Below are 20,144 nucleotides of genomic sequence, written 5' to 3' on the forward strand. Positions count from 1 at the left end.
GTGGGATTTCTCACTGCTGGGTAAAGCAAAGTGTTTGTGCTGTTTTCAACTTTCTAGTTCCAAGTTAATCTCCTACAGCACAAGATGAGTGTTTGTGTTGAGCTGCTCAGACTCTGCAGAGCAAGCAAATGATAGGGAACTTTAGAGGGGAGATATGCAAAGAGCTGACTCATTGGAAAAGACCTGAATGCTGAGAAAGATTGAAGGCAGGAGGAGAAGGGGACGACAGAGGATGTGATGGTTGGATGGCATCACTGACTCAATGGACGTGAGTTTGAGCAAGCTCAGGGAGTTGGTGATGGACAGGGAGGCCTGGTGTGCTACAGTTGATGGGGTTGCAAAGAGTCAGGCATGACTGAGCAACTGAACTGACTGATATGCTAAAATGTGATTGATGGGAAGATTTCTTGCATTCTTTCTGATGGAGGGAAGACACAAATTGATTATGGACCTTCACGACTGCTGTAAAAATCTTCTTTGCCAAATAAAGTAACATAACCCTGGGGGTGGGGGGATAAATAAATTAAAAAGTAGGTTACATGGCAAAAAATAAAATAAAATCTGACATCTCAGGAAAAAAAAAAAAAAAGGCATTTCATTCTCTCTCCATCTTTGGATGTGGAGGTGATATGGGAAACTCAGCCTTGGTAAGATGCTCTCTGAGCTCTTTATTCCAGGGTAGCATGGAGTTGTCCCAGTCCCCTCATCTGTACCACTCGAAGAACTTCTTACCTGAAGTCAGGGAGGCACAAAACAAGCTTATTGCCCCATGAGGTTGACCCTTGCATTATTACCATATCCTCCAAAAAAGAAAGAAACAAACAAAAGGAAGGAAGGCAGGAACTACACGTCTACAGATTTCTTTCACTGAAGATTTGCAACCATCCCCAGCTCTGTACTCTCAGGGGCTTCCAGATGAAAGAGTTGTATGATACATTTCTGAAATAGGTCATTTTTTGCTTTTTCTCTTTGTAATGTATGAGATGTAACTCACATATCTTAAGATTTGCCCTTTTAAAATGGCTAATTCTTTCGTTTTTAATATATCATAAAAATATGCAACCATCACCACTGTCTGATCCCAGAACACTTTCACTTTCAAAGAAACCCTATACCCACTGGCAGTCACTCTTTCCTCTCCTCCCAACCCCTGGCAAACACTGATTTATTTTCAGTCTCTATAGATTTGCCTTTACAGACACCTCATAAAAATGAAGTCATATAACATGCGGTCTTTTGTGTATAGTTTCTTTTACTTAGCAGAATATTTTCAAGGTTCATCCATATTGTAGCAGCTATTAGTACTCCACTCCTTTTTCATAGCTGAATAATATTCCATTGTGTGAATATGCTACCTTTTGAATATCCATTTATCATTTGATGGACATTTATGGCTATTACAAAGTAATGGTATTATGGACATTCATGTACAATTTTTTGTGAGGGCATATGTTTTCCATTCTCTTAGATACATACCTGAGAGTAAAATTTCTGAGTCATGATGAATATTTAGCCTTTTGAATAACTGTAAAATTGGTCTGCAAAACAACTGAACTATGTTATATTCCCACCGGCATTGTATAAGTGTTCTGATATCTCCACATCCTTGACAACGCTTGTTACCATTAAAAAAATTTTTTTTAATTAAAGCTGTCCTAGTGGAGTAGATCCCTAATGATTAATGTTAATATCTTTTAATGTACTTATGTACTATTTGTGTCTGTTCTTTGGAGAAATGTCTCTTCAAATCCTTTGCCTATTTTTAAATTGTATTATGTCTTTTTATTGTAAGAGCTGTTTATATATTCTGCTTAAAGTTCCTTATCATACACGTAATTTGCAAATGCTTTCTCACATGCTGTAGATTGTCTTTTCAGTTTCTTGGTAATGTCATTTGAAGCACAAAAGCTTTTAATTTTGAAGTTCAATTTATTTATTTTATTTTCTGTTTGTGCTGTTGATATAATATCTAAAAAACTATTGCCTCACCAAGAGTCATAAGGTTTTATGCCTGTGTTTTCTTCTTAAAGTTTTATAGTTTTACCATTTAGGCCTTTGATCTATTTTTAGTGGTTCCGTGCATGGTACAAGGTAGGGATCTAACTTCATTTTCTTTTGCATGTGAGGATCCAGTTGTTCAAGCATCATTTGCTGAAAACACTATTTTTTCCCCCTTGAATTATCTTAACACCTTTGTTGGAAATTAATTTGACAATAAATACAAAAGTTTACTTCTGTACTCCTGATTTTGAGTCCACTGATCTATATGTCTATCCTTATGCAGTGCCATAAGCTTATTGGCCCATGAGGTTGATCCTTAGGTTATTAACATATCCTCCAAAAAAGAAAGAAAGAAATTCTTATACAGTTCTATAATATTGTAGCTTTGTAGTAAAGTTTGAAATTAGGCAGTGCTAGGTCCCCTAACTTGGTTCTTCTTTTTCAAGATTGTTTTGGTTATTTTGGGTCTTTTACATTTAAACCTAAATTTTAGGATCATCCTGTTAATTCTACAAACAAGACAAAGGTAATTTTGATAGGGATTGTGTTGAATCAGTATCTCAACTTGGGGAATATTACTATCTTAAAAATCTTGTTTTTCAGCTTTTAAGGATGGGGTGTTTTCCATTTATTTAGATCTTTAATTTCTTTCAATAATGTTTTATAGTTTTCAGATTAAAAATTCAGATTTTCTTGTATTTCTCAGGTACTTATTTTGAAGTATGTTATTCTTTTTAATCTTATTGTGTATGGGGTTGTTTTCATAACATCACTTTCAGATCTATTTTTTGCTAGTGTATAGAAATAGTATTGATTTTTGTATATTAATCTTTTGTCCTGCAGCCTCATTGTACTTGTTTATTTGCTGTAAAATTCTTTGTAGATTCCTTAAGATTTTCCATATAAAAGATCATGTCTTCTGCGACTAGAGGTACTTTTATTTTCCAATCTGGATGACTTTTATTTCTTTTCTTGCCTAAGATCTCAAGTACAATATTAGACAGGAAGTCCCCTACATGTGAATGAGTTCTGTTCCGAGAGTGCGTTCTTAAAGTCCAATTTGTTCATAAGTCCAACAGAGTTAGACTAGTTACCCAACAATTGGCTATAGAGTACCATATTATAATTGGTTTATAATACTTTTCACACAAATAATATGCAAAAAACAAACATAAAAAATGAAAACATTTTTAACCTTACAGAATAGTACCTTGAAAGTACAGGACAGCACCTGGCATACAGGAGCTGGGACAGAGTGAATAGGCAAGAAGAGTTACTGACATGAAGAGGGAGAGGAGGTGGCAGACGACAGAGCTGAAGGAGCGTCAGCAATAGAAGACAGAGGGCGAGCTGCAATTTCAGTCCTGCCTGATGCTGATAGCTCAGGTTCTGGCTCCTTGCTGCATTCAGCTCTACCCTTTTGATAAAATGATGCAGTGATGTCTGGGTAGGGCCTCTTTTTTTCTCATCATAGATAATATCTTGGGCTTGAAATTAAGACATTATACTACTACACTCTATACAGTGCATGCATGCTCAGTCATATCTGCCTCTTTGCGACCGCATGGACTGTAGCCCACCAGGCTCTTCTGTCCATGGCATTCTCCAGGCAAGAATACTGGAATGGGTTGCTATTTCCTCCTCCAGGGGATCTTCCCAGCCCAGGACTTGAACTAGCCTCTCCTATGTCTCCTACATTGGAAGGCAGATTCTTTCCACCACCGAGCCACCTGAGAAGCCCATTCTCTACAGAACTGTAAAGTCCGCAAAAGCCCAACCACGTGTAGAGGATGCACACACGTGACAACATGCGCCAGATAAGTGAACTAACTTAAGACATGGAGATGCATATTCGAATCTTTGAGCGCTCACAACTTGAAGAGGACTTACTATATAGAAGTGGCAACACTGGGCTTCATTTTCTTGTTCCTGATCATATGGGGAAAGCTTTCAGTCTTTCACCACGAAGTATAATATTAATATTAACTGTGGGTTTTTCTTATATATCCTTTATCAGGTTGAGGAATTTACCTTCTATTCCTGAATGGTTGCATATTTTTCATCATGAAAGGATATTGGATTTTGTGGAATGATTTTCTGCCTCTATTGAGATACTCGTCTGGTTTTGTCCTTAATTCTATTAATATGGAGTATTAAATTAATTGATTTTTGTATGTTGAACCAGCCTTGTATTCTGGGATAAATGCCACTTGGTCATGATATATAATTTTTTATAGTCGGTAGATTCAGTTTGCTAGTATTTTGTTGAAAATTTTTGCATCTGTATTTATAAGAGATATTGCTCTGCAGTTTTATTGTATTTTTTTTCTGATTTACATATAAGGATGATATTGGCCTCATAGAATAAGTTAGGAAGTGTTCCATACTCTTTTTTTTTTTTTTTTTTTGGAAGTATTTGTGAAACTTTGGTGTTAATTCTCTCATTGTTAGGCAGAATTCACCAGTGAAGTTATCTAGACCTGGACTTTCCTTTGTGGGAATTTTAAAAATTATTAGCTCAATCTCTTTACTTACTATAGTTCTTTTATTCTTTTGTCAATTTTGGTTCAGTTCAGCTGAGTTCAGTTGCTCAGCCCTGTCCGACTCTTGTGACCCCATGGACTGCAGCACGTCAGGCCTCCCTGTCCATCACCACCTCCTGGAATTTACTCAAACACATGTCGATTGAGTCTGTGATGCCATCCAACCATATTATCCTCTGTCACTCCCTTCTCCTCCCGCCTTCAGTCTTTCCCAGCATCAAGGTATTTTCAAATGAGTCAGTTTTTCTCATTTAGTGGCCAAAGTATTGGAGTTTCAGCTTCAGCATCAGTCCTTCCAATGGCTATTCAGGACTGATTTCCTTTAGGATGGACTGGTTGGATCTGCTTGCAGTCCAAGGGACTCTCAAGAGTCTTCTCCAACACCACAGTTCAAAAGCATCAATTCTTCGACCCTCAGCTTTCTTTATAGTCCAACTGTCACATCTATACATGACTACTGGGAAAAACATAGCTTTGACTAGATGGACCTTTGTTGGCAAAGTAATGTCTCTGCTTTTGAATATGCTGTTTAGGTTGGTCATAGCTTTTCTTCCAAGCAGCAAGCGTCTTTTAATTTCATGGTTGGAATCATCATCTGCAGTGATTTTGGAGCGCCCCCCAAAATAAAGTCTGTCACAGTTTCCACTGTTTCCTCATCTATTTGCCATGAAGTGATGGGACCAGATGCCATGATCTTAGTTTTCTGAATGTTGAGCTTTAAGCCAGCTTTTCCACTCTCCTCTTTCACTTTCACCGAGCCTCTTTAGTCCTTCTTCACTTTCTGCCATAAGGGTGGTGTCATTTTCATATCTGAGCTCATTGATCTTTCTCCCAGCAATCTTGATTCCAGCTTGTGCTTCATCCGGTCCAGCATTTCTCATGATGTACTCTGCATGTAGGTTAAATGAGCAAGGTGACAACATACAGCCTTGACGGACTCCTTTCCCAATATGGAACCATCCTGTTGTTCCATGTCCAATTCTAACTGTTGCTTCTTGACCTGCATACAGATTTCTCAGGAGACAGGTCAGATGGTCTGGTAGTACCATCTGTTGAAGAATTTTCCACAGTTTGTGGTGACCCACACAGTCAAAGGCTTTGGCATAGTCAATTTTGGTAGTTTTTGTCTAAGAATTTATCCATTTCACCTAGGTTGTCTGATTTGTGAGAAAACGATTGCTCATAGTATTCTATTTAGATTTTTTAACCTTTGTAAGTTTGGTAGTGATGTTCCCTCTTTTTTTTTTGGTTGTGCCATGTGTGGCTTGCAGGTTCTTAGTTCCTCAACCAGAGATTGAACTGGTTGAGATAAGTCCAGTTGAAGATTTGTTCATTGTATTGATCTTTTTTTTAAATCAACTTTTGGTTTTGTTGATTTTCTCCTTTGCTTTCGTATTCTCCATTTCATTAATTTCCACTTTATATTTCATTCTGCTTGCTTTGGGTTAGTTTAGTCATCATTCATTTAGTTTTTATAAAAAATAATTTTTTATTTACTTACGGCTTCTCTGGGTCTTCCTTGCTGCATGTGGGCTTTCTCCAGCTGTGGTGAGCAGGGGCTAACTCTTTATTGCCATGAGCGGGCTTGTCATTGCGGTGGCTTCTTTTTTTGTGGAGCACATGCCACTTATTGTTTAAAAAATATTTCCTTAAGATAAATTCTGTTCAGCAATGTTTGCTATTAAAGGCTATAAACATTTTATGCCTCAAGTTATTTCCAAAAGGATTATGCTAAGTTATATTTTCATTAATAATATATGTGCCTCTTTCCATTCTTTACAAGAGCTTTCACAATATTGGCTATTATTGATGTTTGACTTGTGAATATAGAAAAATATATTAAAATTGTTAATGAGGTTGAATGACTTTTCTGTCTGCTTTATTTTACATGAATTTTCTCTTCTGTGGTCTTAAAAGTATTATAGCTATCCCATGGGTGATCATTGACATTTTCTTCATTTCTGAAAAAGTGAGATTTTCATACAGAATATTATCAAATAAAGCCACTTTAAAGTTGTTTCCCCTACCATTAAAATATCTCTTAATCTTTGTCACAGTTTTTAGAAGTACTAAATGCCGTCTTTTTCATCCTAGCAGTGAAACTATAGTTCTTAAAGTTTCTTAGAAGCTAGTAGTAACATAGCTCTCAGATATTCCCAGAAAAAATCTCATCTAACTCTAGCTGTAATGTAAAGTATCAATTGATTTTTGTAAATATATTAAATTATGTCATTTATTGTTTCTTGAGAGACATGTAGTTTGAATGTTAGTTAATATTAAAGCAGACTTTTAGAATGTATCCCTTTAAAAGCTTAGAAATTCTTATTTTGGTGATTGTGCAAATAAAAATGTTACCTGAAATTGGGGACTTACAACAAATTCTACAACATTGCTCTTCCTAATGACTTAATCTAATTTTTGCTTTTTCCCAGTTTAAGGCCAATCCTCCTGCTGTGACTTTCAAACTAACGGGGGAGACAGACGGCATATTTCAGATACAACCTGATGGACTTCTATATCACAACAAAAGCCTGGACAGGGAAACAAGAGCTGTTCACAGACTCCAGGTGAATCGACACCAGGCCATGGACACCAGCTCCAATCTCTGAGCGCCAGAGATGCCACTGGCATACTCCTCCCCAGCACAGAATCCCGTTTCCACTCTCTTGACCCTAATGATGTGTTTGCCAATCTTGTTTGCCCACATTTTTTTTTTTAACCAACTAGAGAGTGATTTGGTAAAGATATCCCTGTTTTTAGGCTTTTTGACCAGGTAACCCAAGTTATATTGCCAAGGCTCTCAGATGGATCACTCATCCAAGTAAGGCCCTACTTAGGCACCTGGATCAAAACCATTCAACACTTCTTTGACGTTTCACTGGTGTCTCGCCCTGGCTGTTGGGTGGGCTCTGGCTCCGCAAAGAAGGCAGCATTGATGCTAGATGGCCCGCCTTTGGGCCTTGCAAGAAGCAGAAGTAACAGATGACCAATGCATAGTCTGACTAAAGAGACCTCTTCCCTCTCTTTCTCCCTTAGGTTTCATGGTGTGCGTCTGAATACACAGAAATGGTAGAGAGCTAATTGTGGGTAAAGAGCAGGCCAAAGCTTTCTGTTGGTAAACATGCAGACTGACCACTAAAGTGCCTCTGCAACAGCTTGTGACATTTCCATACCCTAAAGGGTCAAAGTGTTCTTACTTCACTGATTCTAGCTATTTAGAAAAGAGCATGTCCAGTGTCCAGCATATCCCACTGCTGGAAAACACAGTCATGATTAGTTTGGCTTAACTGATAGGGCCTCTATTTTAGCAGCCCCCAATTTGGGCTTTTACGGGTGTCTTTCTTCCCTGTAGTTATCAGACCATTGATTCTTCGGGCTCTAATTTCCCTCAAGTGACTTTTGGGTGTATGATATGAGGTTCAGACTCACCAAGAAACTTTCCTTTTCCTGTCAACATCAGGTCTCAGCCCTGGATGCTCAGGGCAATACAGTGGAGGGCCCGGTCCCTGTCACCATTGAAGTGAAGGACATCAACGACAACCGACCTGTGTTTCTTCAGCAACATTATGAAGGCTCAGTAAGGCAGAATTCTCGCCCAGGTAATACGCAGGAGCCTGGAGATATTGGGCAGAATGGCACATTTGTGTGTGGTTAACAGCTATAGCTATCATTCATTAAGCGCTTACTATCTTATTTAATTTTATTTATCTTATTTAAATTTCACAGCAATCCTCTGGGATTTGTTTTATTATCCCCATTGCTCTAGGGTACAATTTCTCACCCTTGGCACAACTGACATCTTAGGCTCCATAATTCTTTTTTGTGTTGTTGTTTTTCTTTTTTTTGGTCAGGGGCTGCTGTTCTGTGCATGATAGGATGTTAGCAGCTTCTCTGACATCTATCTACACATCAGATGCCAGGAGCAACACTTCCCTTCCAAGCTTTGATAGCCTAGATGTCTTCAGACATTGTCAAATATCTCTTGGGGGCAAAATCACGCCCAGTTAAGGACCACTATCTTAGGATGAGATTTTAGAATACCTCACAGCTCTAGAGGGGCTTCCCTGGTGGCTCAGACGGTAAAGACTCTGCCTGCAATGTGGGAGGCCTGGGTTCAATCCCTGGGTGGGGAAGATCCCCTGAAGAAGAGAATGGCAACCCACTCCAGTATTCTTGCCTGGAGAATTCCATGGACAGAGGAGCCTGGTGGCTATAGTCCATGTTGTTGTCAAGAGTAGGACATGACTGAGCAATTAACACACACACACAGCTCTAGAAGGGTAAGCTTACTTTCCCATACCCTCCCAGGAATCCACATTCTCATGGTCACTGCTGGCTCCCAGGTCTTTTTCTTCTCTTACTTCCAACTCCTAGCTAGGGCTCATCCTTTCACAATTTTGTTACGTTTCATCTCCAGGAAATCCCCTCATCAAAGCCTAGATGTGTGCGGTTCAGTTCAGTTCAGTCGCTCAGTCATGTCCAACTCTTTCGACTCCATGAATTATAGCACTCCAGGCCTCCCTGTCCATCAGCAACTCCTGGAGTTCACCCAAACTCACGTCCATTGAGTCAGTGATGCCATCCAGTCATCTCATCCTCTGTCGTCCCCTTCTCCTGCCCCCAGTCCCTCCCAGCATCAGAGTCTTTTCCAATGAGTCAACTCTTCGCATGAGGTGGCCAAAGTACTGGAGTTTCAGCTTTAGCATCATTCCTTCCAAAGAAATCCCAGGGCTGATCTCCTTCAGAATGGACTGGTTGGATCTCCTTGCAGTCCAAGGGACTTTCAAGAGTCTTCTCCAACACCACAGTTCAAAAGCATCAATTCTTCGGCGCTCAGCCTTCTTCACAGTCCAACTCTCACATCCATACATGACCACTGGAAAAACCATAGCCTTGACTAGACGGACCTTAGTCAGCAAAGTAATGTCTCTGCTTTTGAATATGCTCTCTAGGTTGGTCGTAATTCTCCTCCAAGGAGCAAGTGTCTTTTAATTTCATGGCTGCAATCACAGTGTGTGTGGTAGGCTTTACTAAAGATTTAGAGAAATGAAGGAGCATCTTGTCATAACAGTGCATAAAATAAACATGAATATTTGACTTTGAGTTCTCAGAAAGACTCTTGGCCATTTCCATCGACTCACTCTCAAGCTTCCTTCTATGTTACTTAATGTTCTCTCATTTTTCAATGCCCACTTCTGATAACTCAGGAAGAGTATTCCTTTCACTTTATTATGTGGAGTAATTTCATGTGTCTCTGTCCCTGAGGTTGCATACCAAAGGTTCACTGCTGAACTGTGCTAAGTAATAATCTTGCAGGTCTTATTCTTCACCAATAGGATTTTGTAGTCTAGTGGTTCTCAAACTTGGTCTTAGGGCCCTTGTATTCTCCTAAAAACTATTACAGGCTCCAAGGAACTTTTTCAAGGATATATGGCTTATATCCAGTGGTATGCTGGCAAATTTTAATAGCTGTCTATCTGGGGGGCAGAAAAAACCCTCTGATTTGTAGCATTTGTCAATTTCTGTGGTATAAGTACTCCCACCATAACCCATTTTAAACTACCAATGGTGTTAATAATTGACTCACAGAATTTCTGGAAATTCAACTGGGTTGTACAAGTTGGCTCCCCTATATCACTGGTTATATCTACCAATATTTATCATATTTGAAATTAAAACTGAGAAATTGAAAAATTATTTAGTAATTGATCTAAAGTGTTTATCATATTTTAATTAAAAGAACTGTATTTTCAAAGATAGAAGGAATTATTAAGAAAATGGCATTGTTTTAGTCTTTGCACATCCTTTAATGTTTGGATTAGTTGAGAACAACTGGATTCTTATGTCTGTTTTTGCATTCATTTTGTGGCCATAAACTGTTTTGGTTGAAACATTTAAAGAAAAACTGTCCTTAGGCAGACATGTAGTTGAAAAAAGGAGTATTGTAACAGTGTTTTCAGATAACTGTGAATAGTCTTTGATACTAGACAAAACTCAGCAAGGGATGGTTTATTGTTGATTGCAATGTGGAATCTGAAACTGTATCAATGTTTTTTTGGGTACTCCTTTATGCTAAAATGTATAGATTTATCTTGTGATTTGGATGGGTCTTTTATACATATATGACCTTAAAAACAGTCTCAAAGACCCCCAGAGGTTCCTGGACCATACTTTAAGGACTTCATCCTAGGAAAAAGTAGCAGAATAAAGATTTATTCCACACTAATATGAATTATGGCACATTCCTCCATTCTATTTCTGCCCCTTGGAAGGCAAATGTGTCTATTGTTGGTTTAATATCTTTTAATATCTTTTTTTAATATCTAAATATCTTTTTTATCCTGGGTACATTTTGTTAAACAGGAAAGCCCTTTATGTATGTCAACGCTACAGACTTGGATGATCCAGCCACACTCAATGGCCAACTTATTTATCAGATTCTCATGCAGCTTCCCAAGGTCAACAATGTCATGTACTTTCAGATCAACAACCAAACGGGAGGAATTTCACTTACTCCACAAGGTGAGTTAAGTGATGCCCTCATAGGACTCTCTGAATCAATACAAACGACCTAGATCCATATCATCTTCAGAGACATTTCCTTTCCTCTTCTCTCCTACTTCCCATAGGGTCCCAGGAATTGGATCCTTTGAAGAATCCTTACTACAAGCTGGTGGTCTCAGTGGCAGACATGGGAGGCCTGACTGAGCATTCCTTTAGCGACAGTGTACCTGTGGATATTACGGTGAAGGAGAATATTTGGAAACCGCCAGAACCTGTGGAGATTGAAGAAAACTCGACTAAACCTTACCCCTTTAAAATCACTCAGGTAGTGCCCAAGGAATGCTAACAGCCTGCCCAATCAATACACTCACATTGTAGGGGCCCACCCTCGTGGTCTTCACTGATGTTTTTGCATAGTGTCATTATAAAGCAAACTAAATAAACAAAATCTCTGGCCCCAAGTCTCTGGAGTTTGCCATCATGGGTGAACTCTGGACTGTACCAACTTAGATTCATGTGCACTAAGTCACTTCAGTCATGTCTGACTCTTTGTGACCCTGTGGACTGTAGCCCATCAGGCTCCTCTGTCCGTGGGATTCTCCAGGCAACAGTAGTGGAGCAGGTCACCATTTCCTTCCGTGGGGTTATCTTCCAGACCCAGGGGTCAAATCCAAGTTTCCTGCATGGCATACAGATTCTTTATCATCTGAGCTACTAGGGAAGCCCAACTCACATATATTTGAGTTTTAAAAGAGAACTTTACTCACCTTCATTTTCTAAGTAGATAACTCTGTTTTCTTTTTCTTGTCTATAGTGTAGGATATGGCTGAGTTGTATATGGTACATGTGCATGATTTGAATTTGAGACTGCAAATTGCTTCTTATTCCGGTGGGGAAAATCTTGATGTGAAAGATGCGCCCCATCATAGGCTGAGGGGCAGAGACAGAACTGGCCAAGAGTAAGAGCTGAGGAGACAGCTTTTACCTTTGGAGCCCACCCCCTTCCCAAAGCCATCCCCTGTAGGTGCCTCCCCTCTCCATTCAGACCCTCCCCTGGTCCTACCTGTGTCTCACTCTGAGCCTTCTCTTCCTGCTTTAATTCCTGGAAATCCACTCCAGGGCCCACCCAGATCTGATCTTTTCTGGGAAATCAGGAGATTTTTTGACGCAAAAAGCTGTGAGTCAGTGGAAGATCACTGGATTTGGAAGCAGATAAGCAAAACCACATTCTTGCTCTGTTACCTCAAGGACTGATCATAAACAAAGAAAGTGAAAGTGAAGTCACTCAGTCGTTTTCTACTCTTTGCTACCCCATGGATTATAGCCTACCAGGCTCTCCGAAGGGGGTTTTCTAGGCAAGGATACTGGAGTGGATCTCCATTTCCTTCTCCAGAGGGTCTTCCCAACCCAGGGATTGAACCCAGGTCTCTGACACTGCAGGCAGACTCTTTACCATCTGAGCCACCAGGGAAGCATAAACAAGTCATTTGTTGTTTATGAGAAGTTGAGGCAACTTCTCACCAATAAAATGGGGATAATGACAGCTCTTTGGGGTATGACAGAAGTTAATTAGTATCTGTGAAAGTAGATAAAACGGATTAACGTTATAAGGCAGTTCTAGTCTCTAGTACTCCTATATATATATATATTTTTTCAAATGGTACTGCTGCTGTTAAGGGGTCCTGGAATGGCCCATCCCACTGTATCTATCATCTAACTTAAGATTTTTATTTATTGAAGTTTTTTAATGTGAAAAATGTTTCTCCTCCTTTTACAAATTTACTTATTTATTTAATTGGAGGATAATTGCTTTACAATGTTATGTTTGTTTTCTACCATACAACAATGAGAATCAGTCATAACTGTATATATATCCCTTCCCTCTGAAGCCCTCTCTCACCGCCGTCCCCCTCCCCCCAATCCCAGCGCTCACAGAGTACCAGGCTGGGCTCCCTGTGTTATATAGCAGCTTCCCATTTATTGAATGTTGAATTAATGAATTTCACCTGCAGAAGAAAAAAATGAAAGCAAGAAGTATTCTGCTTTACCAGATAAGAAAGTATATCAGGACTCATTGCACCAAAAATTTCAGTTTGGTTCTTTTATGAAGGTCTTCCTATTTATTATTCAGGTTACCTTCATAAGGATTTATAAATGTTAGAAAATTGCATATACTTATTTTTTCATAGCACTGTCAAAGAAAAGAAAATATAAAGAGCCATAGCCAATACCCAGGCCTGGGAAAAGTACTCGGTGTGTCTTCAAACTGGGGAAGAAGAAGTGGAGGGGGACAAGATGGAAGAACTTGGGCTGAATTTGTAGGGCGTAATGGGAGCTTGCTTACAACCAAGAACGTAATCTTTGGCCTGGAGCTTAAATAACTAGAAAAGGACAGTGGTGGCTCCTTGATACCCTTCCCAAGTTGTCTTTGAGAAAATAGTTTAGTGTAGAAATTTCTACACTACACTTAGTGTAGGACCTAAGTGTAAACCCAAGTGTAGGACTTTAGGCAAGTCATTTAAACATTCTGTGTGCTAGTTTCCCCATTTATAAGGTGTGGATAACAATAGTCTCTACCTCATGGGACTGTTTGCAGATTTAATGAGATACTTTAAAGTGTTTAGTATTATGTCTGGAATGGGGCACAACCCTCAATAAGTGTTATTATTAGTAATAAGTAGATTATCCTATAGGCTAGGCTCTGTCTGTAGCAAGTAGGACTTACTATTGAGTTTATTGATTTTTTTTTTTTTTTTTGCAAAGTTATTTACAAAACAACACTGGGAGTTGGCAAATATTCTTATCCCTAAAGTCTATGAGATTAAATATTTAAGGGAGAGATGTTCTTTATTTATGTATCACTTGTTTTAAATAACAGCATGGTGAAGAATTGAAAGTGTCTCCTATCTTTACTGGGGAGTTTTGGGAGCCTGTCATTCATCACGGCTTGGTCCTCACATAATGCCAGATACTAAGTGCTTCTTGTTTCTTAAACTGGTGTTTCATGACAGGAAGTCTTCACAACCAGGCTTCCAAATGAACAACCTATAGACTCTTTAGAGGGTTCACAAAGAATTGCTTTAGGGAAGAGAAATACTGCTATGTGCTTATTTGGAGCAATACAACAGTGAAAAGGAAAAAAGGGGGAGGGATTATTTTAGGTTGAAAATGAAAAATGTAATTTAGCAGTTATACGAAACCACAGACATCCAAACAAGGTCATCAGAAATTTCAAACGGAGAGCTAGAAAATTGTTTATTTCCTTTCCAATTCTCTCCGTCCGGGTCTGTCTTCCCTCACATTTTGCTCTGGGCCCTGTAGGTGCAGTGGAATGATCCAGGTGCTCTATACTCCTTACTGGACAGGGAGAACACACCACGATTTCCATTTTCTATCGACCAGGAAGGAGATATTTATGTGACTCAGCCCTTGGACCGAGAAGAAAAGGATGCAGTGAGTAAAACTAAGAGGAGGTTCACGGGTGACAAGACGAGATCCTGTGCCTGTGGAGATCTGAGAGCAGAAAGGATTTTACTGAACACCCGCACCACCACCACCAAACCCCCAGAACTGTGTTCTGAACCTCAGTGCCTTATTGCTCTCAAAGACATGGAAAATAACCCCACAAATTTGATCCATTTTATATTTTCTCATTTCCCAGTTCTAAATGAATTGAAAATAAGGGGATAAATGAAATAGTCTTGAAATAGTTGTTTTCTCTGCCTTTTAAAGAGGATGATGATGGAGTCATGTTTTCCCTCTGATCTTGTCGTAGTATGTTTTGATGGAGTCATGTTTTCCCTCTGATCTTGTCGTAGTATGTTTTTTATGCGGTTGCAAAGGATGAGCAGGGAAAACCACTCTCAAAACCACTGGAAATTCAAGTGAAAGTGAAAGACATTAATGATAATCCACCTACGTGTTCATCTCCAGTGACTGTACTTGAGGTCCAGGAGAATGAAAAAATAGGTAAGAAAGTGTGTGTCTGTCTTCTTTAACTCTGTAATCCCTTTCTCCTCCCTGGTGGGTAAATGGTGGGCAGGTAAGCCTGACGGGATCGGCTGTCCCTGCCCAACACAGCATAGAGGTAGAATGCATTTGGGGACTCACACAGGTACAGTATTTCAGTTCAGGGAGTGTCTGAGAAGGGTTCTAAAATCGGAGTTTTCTAACTACCACCCCTACTCATAGCACTGTTATTGCTGCTACCATTACTGCCACTGCTGTCAAGCTGCTGCTGAGGCTACACCCCCACCCCTGCCGTGAGCACCATAACCCCTGTGTAAGGTTATCTCATCTGCACAGTTTCACCATAGACTCCTATTTGCCTTCCAAAAAAGTCAGTGACAGATGTAATCCCATCAAATTTGCTAAATAATTTAAACAAACATTCACAGTCCATGTGAATGCAATCGACCCTCTCTAGGCAATGGCAACCCACTCCAGTGTTCTTGCCTGGAGAATCCCAGGGACGGGGGAGCCTGGTGCGCTGCCGTCTATGGGGTCGCACAGAGTTGGACACGACTGAAGTGACTTAGCGGCAGCAGCAGCAGGAGGCTGATAAAAGCTCATGGGGCTTAAAGATGAAGTTCAGTTTCTATCTGTTTTTGTCCTTCTGTTCTTGACCTGCTTCATTTCTTTGTGCTATGCCAGGATAGCTTTAGTTTTGTGCAGGGACAGCCACTATTAGAACATTGATTTCTGGGAGTTCTATGACTTCACTGGATTTGGGACACCTCTTATCTATTACTCCTTACTGCTGAGCTCATTGATTGTGCAGAAGATCTTTGAAAACCTCTGTAGATGATACCTCAAGTATTTTTGTGTAGGGCCCAACATTCAGTGTATCAGTTCATCTATGATGCATAACAAACTGCCCCCAAATTTAGCAGCTTAAAACAACAAACATTTATTATCTCACAGTTACTCTGAGTTAGGGATCTGGACATTCAGAAAGAGAGAGAGAGAGTTCAAAACAGATGGCAAATAAGATGAAAGTCAGTCTTTTCATAATCTAATCTCAGAAGTGACATCCCATAACTTTTGCCATATTCATTAGAAATGAGTCACTAGGCCCAGCTCACACTCAAAAGGAGGAAGTTACACCAAGGCGTCCCTATCAGGGGTGGGGTGATTGCTGGGGGCCATCATAGTGGTGGCCTGCCTTACTAGGGAGGAGGACAGCGTTTGTTTTTGGAGACTAGTGAGGATGTCCTTGCTGGTAAAACACATTGTTCAAGGGTGCAGCCTCTCCAAAGGTGATAATTTATTTTGTAACAATATTTCACAGTCTTGAGTTGTGGACTTAATGGACCAGGAATTTTTATAAATCAACACAGAATGAGCCTATTCTAATATGTATAGCCTAGAAGGGTACCCCCCCAAAAATGCCCCTGCCTTTTGGGGCCTTACTGTCTAGCTCACTAAAATATTAAATTATTCTTTAGTATATTTATATTCTCCTGTTTGGTGTCTTGTATCGGCCAGAAACTTGTGAGACTCATGTCCCCAAGTCTCAGCAGTGCCAACTTTAATTCTGAAATCCCACTTACCACCAACACCTTTGTATTCACACCAGACCTTTATCCTCTCATAAAAGCCCCACCTCCCCAAAGTATTTCTCAGTGCCCCAAGAGATACTGTATGTACCTCTGAATCAGTTTGGGCTGCCACTTATTCCTAGCTGCCGGGGTCCAGCCCCGGTGGATCCAGGGTGATTCGAAGGTGGGGACAGAGTCGGCGTCCTTGGAAATAACTTATTTAATTACAGATAGAGAGAGATTAGAAAATTAGCAGAGAAAGAGAGGCTGAATAACTTGGTTTACATGGAATACCAATCACCACCTACGTAGGTTGCAGGCGTCTTCCCGTTCTCCGGAAGGAGAGGAGGCACTGAGGCCCACCCCCCACCCCCACCCCCCACGCTGTCCGATCTCAGAAGCCCAGGCAAAATTAGCAGGCTTGGTGGGTACCCATGCACCAGATGGGAATTCAGCCAGAAAAACGGAGAGCAAGAAAGAAGCGACATGGGGGAATCAGTCTTTCCGGAAACTGATCCTCTTTCTTTATTTTTGGATTCGCTTACATACCTTTTGTTACACATAGGGATGAATACAGAGTCATGCGGGGGTCAGCAGTTCTGACCTTTATCAAAGTCAGGTGCTTTACATAAAAAAAAGATCTTAGGGGTTTTACATCATCTTCTGGCCATGAGGCCTGCTGACATTTTACGACCCTTTCTTTCTGATAACCAAAAAACTTATTTTCTCCAAAGGTGTTTTTTCTTAAACCAGGCACCACCCTCCAAATAAGGTTGCATTCCTATAGGGTGAGGATGTAGTGAGTTACAATCAAGAAAGGAATTTATTTAACCCAAGGTTAACATGATTAATCTTAAAGGTTAATACTTATTTCTCCTATATGCTTAAAGGTTAATACTTATTTCTCCTATATGCTAGTTATATTCATTATAAGAGCAGGGAATATGGAGATTTAGCAGCAAACATCAGCCCAACAAATGAAAATCCTTTCACCAATGTTCCCCTTAAGATCTATTTAGTCTTAAGATAGTGATAAAGTTACATTTTTACATAGCAAGAACACAGTGATTTATAACAAAGTACAGTGATCTATTACAAAAGAGAAAATTCATTAACTCAAAAAGTCTAGTATTGCTGACCTTAAAAACTACTATATTTCCTTTTCTATATTCCAAATACATTGATTAATATATTCCCAGGTGCCTAAGGATATGGAGGCCTGGCGGCAATCATTGACTCAACAATGAGGAAAGCCCTATGCTAATTAAGACTTTCAAAAACTCCAGACTCTCTGTGCTGTTTATGGTTGAGAGGTAGTAAACAATCATGTTCAGGAGTATGGATAATCCTGTCACACAAGCTAGTTTGCCAGCAGAGAGGTTTGACCTGAGACACCCTTGTCACACCCAGGGCAGGGAATTAGCAACAATTATTGGCACAACAAATGAAAAACCCTTCACCAATATAATTCCTAACCAACCCACTATACTAATAATTTCTAACTTCCCAAAAGAATTTGCCTTTAGTAAGTCTAAAACATCTCGTGCCTCTCAGGTTGAGAGGCTGTAAACAATCACATGTGGCTGGACGAACCTATACAGGTGGGCTAGATAACCTTCAGAGGAGTCCGTAAGTTGAAACACTCTTGTCATGCCCAGGAATTTTTATTGACTTGGAGCTGCACGTTTACTCCTTCTCTGAGAGAACCGGTGGGGAACAGCCCCCCATAAAGTCAGAGGTGTAGGCGAGAACATGAAACAGTAAAGTAGATAGACTCTGGTTTTGGGGGTAGATGCTCGGGAACAGGGGGTTCCTGAGGCTTGATCACGCCTTTGCGTATGCCAAGCCTCCTTCCTCATGACCTTTGCCATGGGCGGAGTTCCTTGCCACTCGGAGACAGGACACTTCTTTCACTCCTGGCTCATTCATAAAGTTCTCTGCTCTCACTGAGTGGCGCCCCCTACTGGAGTTTCCCTGTCATTGATGCCAAACAGTCCTGGTGTCCCTGACAGCTGGAGGGTTCCCCCGCAGTGAGGGGAGACTGGTGTCCTCTGTGTTATGCTCATTTGCCACTTGCCGGGGAAAGAGTCCCAAGCAGGGCTGCTCAGACACCAAAGTGAAAGTGAAAGTCGCTCAGTCGTGTCCGACTCTTTGCGACCCCATGGACTATACAGCCCATGGAATTCTCCAGGCCACAATACTGGAGTGGGTGGCATTTCCCTTCTCCAGGAGATCTTTCCAACTCAGGGATCGAACCCAGGTCTCCCTCATTGCAGGCAGCTTCTTTACCAGCTGGGCCACAAGGGAAGCCCTCAGACACCAAACCACCACAGAATTTAGTGAGATGCACTTTCATTCCAGCACGCAGATGCTTTTCTTACAAGGGCAGATGTAGGTTGCAAAGGTGACTTGGTTGCTTGTGAGGATGCAGAAATGGCAGCTGCTACCACACTAGACACATGTTCTGATGCCTCTCCTTCCCTGGCCAGGAGACAACTTCTGCCAAGGCAAGCCCCTTAGAGGCATAACATAGGTACTTCCATTCCTCCCCTCACGAAACCCTCCAAATCTCCCTGTGAATCAGTAGATGCAAAGGCAAGGGGATAAAATACAGGGCAAGGGGATAAAGCCAAACTCCACAAGGGGGATACATATTCAAGTTCTAGCCCTCACGTGGAATTCTGGCTGTGCGTAGAGAAACACACAATTCCCATTTCACGCAGCAAGATGACCCAGCATCTATCAGAGCTCATCCAGACAGACCTGGGTAGAGCACTGTGTTGTGGCCAGACTTCTAGAACTCCCTGGACTGAGACACTCACAGAAATAAAACTTGGGTCCATAAACTGCAGTGAGGCAGAGAGGACGCCTGCCTGCTCTCGGCCCGAACGGTCTTTATCTTGGGGGTGGAGTCAGTCTCTGCTGTTGTTCCAGAAGCTTGCTTAGAATTCAGCACAGCTGGCTTGTCCTTGTTGAGTTTTACCATTTGCCTTGTGCATTAGTGTCTGAGGGTGGCCATAACAAATGACCACTGACTCAGAGACTTGAAACAACAGAATTGTATTCACACACAGTTCTGGAGGCTAGAAACCTGTAATCAAGGTGCCCGTGAGGGGAGAATCCTGGCCCCTGGTGGCTCCTGGCATTCGTTGGCTGCTCGTGGTGGCCTTGCTGCAGTCTCTGCCCTCTTCTTCTTATTGCCTCCTCCTCCGTGAGTGTCTCTGTCATCTCTTCTGGATTTAGGGCCCACTCCACATCCAGGATGGTTCAAGACCCTGACTTGGGTCCTCCCGAATTCATATGATGAAGTCCTAGGCCCGGGCACCTCAAAGGGGGGCTATCATTTAGAGACAGGGTCTTCAACGTCATTAGCGTGGGTCTTAACCCAATATGACTGGTGTCCTTCTGAGAAGAGAAAATCTGAATAGACACAGAACGGGGGAAGACCACGTGAAAACACATGCAGCAGACGGCCATCTATCAGCCAGAGGTCGCTGAAGAAGTCAGTCCTCCTCACACCTTGTCTCAGACCTCTAGTCTCCAGAGACTGAGAAAA

General features: G+C 40.9%; 1 protein-coding gene across 1 annotated transcript in view; it reads left to right on the forward strand.

The window, feature by feature from the left end:
- CDH17 (cadherin 17) overlaps nucleotides 1-20,144 on the forward strand; it is a 68,361-nt gene that overhangs the window by 13,054 nt on the left and 35,163 nt on the right. Inside the window, exons 3-8 of the mRNA XM_052651699.1 lie at nucleotides 6,977-7,111; nucleotides 8,005-8,143; nucleotides 10,908-11,066; nucleotides 11,174-11,373; nucleotides 14,370-14,501; nucleotides 14,867-15,017. Coding sequence (XP_052507659.1) covers nucleotides 6,977-7,111; nucleotides 8,005-8,143; nucleotides 10,908-11,066; nucleotides 11,174-11,373; nucleotides 14,370-14,501; nucleotides 14,867-15,017 — 916 coding nt within the window. The remainder of the gene's footprint in view (nucleotides 1-6,976; nucleotides 7,112-8,004; nucleotides 8,144-10,907; nucleotides 11,067-11,173; nucleotides 11,374-14,369; nucleotides 14,502-14,866; nucleotides 15,018-20,144) is intronic.

The sequence above is a fragment of the Budorcas taxicolor genome, chromosome 14 (assembly GCF_023091745.1).
Source record: "Budorcas taxicolor isolate Tak-1 chromosome 14, Takin1.1, whole genome shotgun sequence".
Taxonomy (NCBI): Eukaryota; Metazoa; Chordata; class Mammalia; order Artiodactyla; family Bovidae; genus Budorcas; species Budorcas taxicolor.